Below are 4,979 nucleotides of genomic sequence, written 5' to 3'. Positions count from 1 at the left end.
CTCATAATACATAATTTTAGGTTTTAGATGTAGTTTTTAGAGAGAGAGATTCTCTCCTCTCTCTTAGGATTTAGGATTTAGATTTTTAGAATTAGGATTCCTATCAGTCTATGGTTATTTCTCAATTTCAGGTTCAATGTTCTTCAATTTATATTTCTCTTCTACTTTTAGATACTCTAATACTTTTATCTGTTAATCACTTATGTTGCCCATTTGATTTATAAATCTTTCCATGTTAAAGTTGAATTTATGTTTAGACGTAATTTGATGTGTTTCAGATTTATGAATGCTTTTAATTTAATTTAGAATTTTTCTTTTTGGCTTTGGTTGAGTCATTAGAGACACTTGAGTTATCAAACTCATTGTTGATTGAAAATTGGAATTTTTCAAGAATTAATTCGAGTTCCAATAACTCTAGCCTTGCCCAAGGAAAGACTAGGACCTGAGGAATCAAAATTAATTCATCCACTTAACTTAACTTCATAGTTAGAGGTTAATAAAGTGGAAGAAAAATCCAATTCTCATCACAATTGATAAGGATAACTAGGATAGGAATTCTAATTTTCATACCTTGCCAAGAGTTTATTTTATAATTATTTATTTATTTTACTTGTCATACTTCTTCCTTACTTTCAAAACCTCCCAATTTACAAGACTCATAACCAATAATAAGAACATACCTCCCTTCAATTCCTTGAGAAGATGACCCGAGGTTTAAATACTCGGTTATCAATTTTAAAGGGGTTTGTTACTCGTGACAACCAAAACGTTTGTAAGAAAGGACTTTTGTTGGTTTAGAAGCTATACTTGCAACGAGGATTTATCTGTGAATTTCTAGACCACGCAAAAGTTCTCTCTTCAGTGAGTAGGGTGGGTGAGTAGGTGCTCATTATTGTAGTTCCGCTCAGCCAGGATGGGGAACATCTGCTCACAGTAGCGGTTAGTGAACCGCGCAGTGTCCCTTGCTGGAAAGGCCTTCTCTGTTTCATTGACCTTGATGATCCTCTTGACCTGCTTTGTTGATGGCTTGACTAATGTTGAGGATGGTTCTGCAGCTAGCACTTATTTTGTTCCTCTCCTCACCGGTGGTCTGTTAGCGGCTTTCTCTTTGCCCTTCTTGGTGGCCATCCTGAAAAGGGAGAAAAAGAAAGGTAACATGTAATTCAAAGGGTTAGAGCAAGGAGGAGGAAAGTAAAAGTGATAATCCATGCCAAGGTAAAGAAGAATGTCGTTATCACATGGTTACGACCTCATGCAATTAGGACATCAATAGAAATATAGCATGATATATTAAGGCAATTAGATGCAAGATGTTTATTAGCATGCCGGCAAAGGCATGAGTAGCATAGATCAAGCATTAATAGCCAAAATGTATTATCACTCATAACAAACTAACAATCACGTTTGTATTGACAATTATATTCAATCAATAAAAGAATTCAAGGGTTTTATGAAAAACAGGAATTTAGAGGAGAAGGATAGAATAATTAATAGTTCACAATGCCAAACGGGCTTTTCACAAATACTTGGTGTGCATGTAAAATATGTTAGGGAAAGTATTAAATCCAAACATGCATGCAACCTAAGAATAATTAATGTTAATTGTCAAATAACTCCTTAATAATCCACAAGAAAATATAGAAGAAAATGATCACCCAATTAGATTTCTAACACCAATTAAAATAATGCAAAAATAGATAAATAGTAAGAAGGAAAGAAAGAGAATAGAAAGAAAGAACCTTGAGAAGAAGGTGATAGGGAGAGAGGTAAGGGAGGATGTGAATGGGAGAAAATATGAGGGAAGGGAAAAAAAGAAGAAAAGAGTAAAGAAAGAAGAAGAAAAAGAATGGAGAATAAAGAAGAAAGAAAAGAAAGAATGAGGAAGAAGAAGGAAGAAATTAGGATTGAGAAAGAAAAGATAGGAAACTGGGCGGCGCATGGATCTAGTGGTGTTGCGCGAGCGACGCGCATGCATACTGCACGCGTACGCGTGGGTCGCACAAGGGGAAGGCGACGCGTAGGCGTCTAGCTCACGTACGCGTGCTCCTGATTGTGCGAATCGCACGCGAGCAGCCCCGTGCACGCACAACTCTCGGTGCATTTCGTGTGGTGGGCCAAAATTGCATACGACGTGTGCGCGTCAGGCACGCGCACGCGTGAGTGATCAAAAACTGAAAATGACACACACGCGTCAGGGACGCGTACGCATGCGTGATTTTGTGCCTCTAGCACAGTGCCAGCACCAGGCCATCACAACTTTCGGCCAATACACTTTTTACGTCGATTTTCAGGGCCACGTGTGCGCGTCATTGACGCTTACGCGTGGGTTTCCAGAATCGCAACTGGACGCGCACGTGTGAGGGACGTGTATGCGTTGCGTTATTTGTGCGTAAGGCACAATTCCTTCACAGCTCCCACGCAACTTTCTCCCATTTTTTTATATATGCAATATGCAGATGAAAATGCAGACTATATCCAGTAATATTGAGAAGAGTCACTAAAATGAAACTAAGAAGAGAGAAAGGAACGATCATACCATGGTGGGTTGTCTCCCACCTAGCACTTTGCTTTAACTTCCTTAAGTTGGACGGTCCACAGGCTCAGTCGTCTGCTGATGGTGGATCTTCCAGGAGGAAGATTTCCAGTTCCTTCTTGTTGTGCATCTTCTCACCATGGTACAACTTCAGGCGGTGACCATTAACTTTGAGGATCTTGGGGCTTGAGGGATGGCGTAGGTAAAAGACGTCATATGGTTCAGCCTTTTCCACCCTATAGGGGCCTTCCCACCTAGATCTCAGCTTGCCTAGCATAAGTCTCAACCTTGAGTTGTAAAGGAGAACTAACTCACCAGGTCTGAAGTATCTGCGATTGATGTTCTTGTCATGCACAACCTTCACCCCATCCTTGTATAGCTTGGAGTTCTCATATGCTTCCAGGCAAAGGCTTTCTAATTCCTGTAGTTGCAGCTTTCTCTCCGCTCCGGCTATCTCTAATCCCATGTTACATTCCCGTACCGCCCAGAAGGCTTTATGTTCTATCTCCACTAGAAGGTGACAGGCCTTTCCGTAAACTAAGCGGAAGGGACTCATTCCGATCGGTGTCTTGTATGCTGTCCTATAAGCCCAAAGCGCATCTACAAGTCTGAAACTCCAGTCCTTTCTATGAGGCTTGACGACCTTTTCCAAGATACACTTTATCTCTCTGTTAGACACCTCTGCTTGTCCATTGGACTGTGGATGGTAGGCGGTTGCTACTTTGTGAACAATCCCATGTTTCTTCAGTAAACCTGTTAGTCTCCTATTGCAAAAGTGAGTGCCTTGATCGCTCACGATTGCTCGTGGTGATCCAAAGCGATAGATAATATTATTTTGAACAAAGGAAACAACAGTGTTAGCATCATCAGTACAGGTGGAAATAGCTTCCACCCATTTAGAAACATAATCCACAGCCAACAGTACATATAAGAAACCATTAGAGTTTGGAAATGGACCCATGAAGTCAATTCCCCAGACATCAAAAATTTCACAGAACAACATGGATTGTTGGGGCATTTCATCCCTCTTGGATATATTACCAAACCTCTGACATGGGGAGCAAGATTTACAGAAAATAGCTACATCCTTAAATAGTGTGGGCCACCAGAATCCACAGTCTAAAATTTTTCTAGCTGTTCTTTGAGGACCAAAATGTCCACCACTTTCTGAGGAGTGCCAAATCTCTAAAATGGACTGGAATTCTGATTGGGGCACACATCTTCTAATTATTTGGTCAGCGCCACATCTCCATAAATATGGGTCATCCCATATATAATATTTGGACTCACTTCTAAGCTTGTCCCTTTGATGCTTAGTAAAATTAGGAGGGAAAGTACAACTAACCAGATAATTAGCTACAGGTGCGTACCAAGGGATTACTTCAGATATTGCGTGCAAGATATCAAATGGAAAAGCATCACTGATAAGAATGGGGTCATTTTTAATGTGCTCTAGGTGACTCAAGTGGTCAGCCACTAAATTCTTGGTACCACTTCTATCCGTAATTTCTAAATCAAATTCTTGCAGCAACAATATCCAACGTATTAGCCTTGGTTTAGACTCCTTCTTAGACAGTAAATATTTTAAAGCTGCATGGTCTGAGTATACTACTACCTTAGTACCAATTAAATAGGATCAGAATTTATCCAGAGCAAAAACAATAGCCAGAAGCTCTTTTTCAGTAGTAGTATAATTAGACTGAGCAGTGTCTAAGGTCTTAGATGCATAAGCAATAACAAAAGGGTCCTTACCTTCGCGTTGAGCCAGCGCCACTCCTACTGCATAGTTGGAGGCGTCGCACATTATCTCAAATGGTTGACTCCAGTCAGGCCCTCTCACAATGGGGGCTTGGGTCAAAGTGGTCTTCAGCTTATCAAACGCTTCTTTGCAGTCTGCACTCATCTCGAACTCAACATCTTTCTACAGCAGTCGGGATAAAGGTAATGCTACCTTACTGAAGTCCTTGATGAATCGCCGGTAGAAACCTGCGTGACCAAGAAACGAACAAACTTCTCTCACAGAAGAGGGGTAAGGTAAACCAGAAATAACATGTATCTTTGCTGGATCAATTGAAATACCAGCATTAGAAACAACATGTCCTAGAAAAATACCTTGTTTCACCATAAAATGACATTTCTCAAAATTTAATACAAGGTTTGAACTAACACATCTTTCTAACACTTTAGCTAAACTCTCCAAGCAAAGATCGAATGAATCACCATAAATACTAAAGTCATCCATAAAAACTTCCATACAGTTCTCGAGAAAGTTTGAGAAAATGCTCATCATGCATCTTTGAAACGTAGCCGGTGCATTACATAAACCAAAAGGCATTCTCTTATATGTATACGTTCCAAAGAGACATGTAAAGGTAGTCTTCTCCTGATCTTCAGGAGCTATATGAATTTGAAAATATCCAGTGTAACCATCTAAAAAACAGTAGTG

The 4,979-nt window shown here is 40.0% G+C and overlaps 1 protein-coding gene across 1 annotated transcript; it reads right to left on the bottom strand.

The window, feature by feature from the left end:
* Positions 1 to 2,600: 2,600 nt before the first annotated feature.
* Positions 2,601 to 4,436, bottom strand: LOC107473749 (uncharacterized). Its single transcript, XM_016093338.1, has 2 exons — positions 4,286 to 4,436; positions 2,601 to 3,250 (listed from the first exon to the last, which is right to left on the bottom strand). Exons 1-2 carry the CDS (start codon positions 4,434 to 4,436, stop codon positions 2,601 to 2,603), a joined length of 801 nt encoding a protein of 266 aa, XP_015948824.1.
* Between the last annotated feature and the right edge of the window lie 543 nt (positions 4,437 to 4,979).

This window comes from Arachis duranensis, chromosome 2 (genome assembly GCF_000817695.3).
Source record: "Arachis duranensis cultivar V14167 chromosome 2, aradu.V14167.gnm2.J7QH, whole genome shotgun sequence".
Classification (NCBI taxonomy): domain Eukaryota; kingdom Viridiplantae; phylum Streptophyta; class Magnoliopsida; order Fabales; family Fabaceae; genus Arachis; species Arachis duranensis.
Note: the sequence above shows the minus strand (reverse complement) of the source record. Positions and strands in the feature narration are given on the sequence as shown.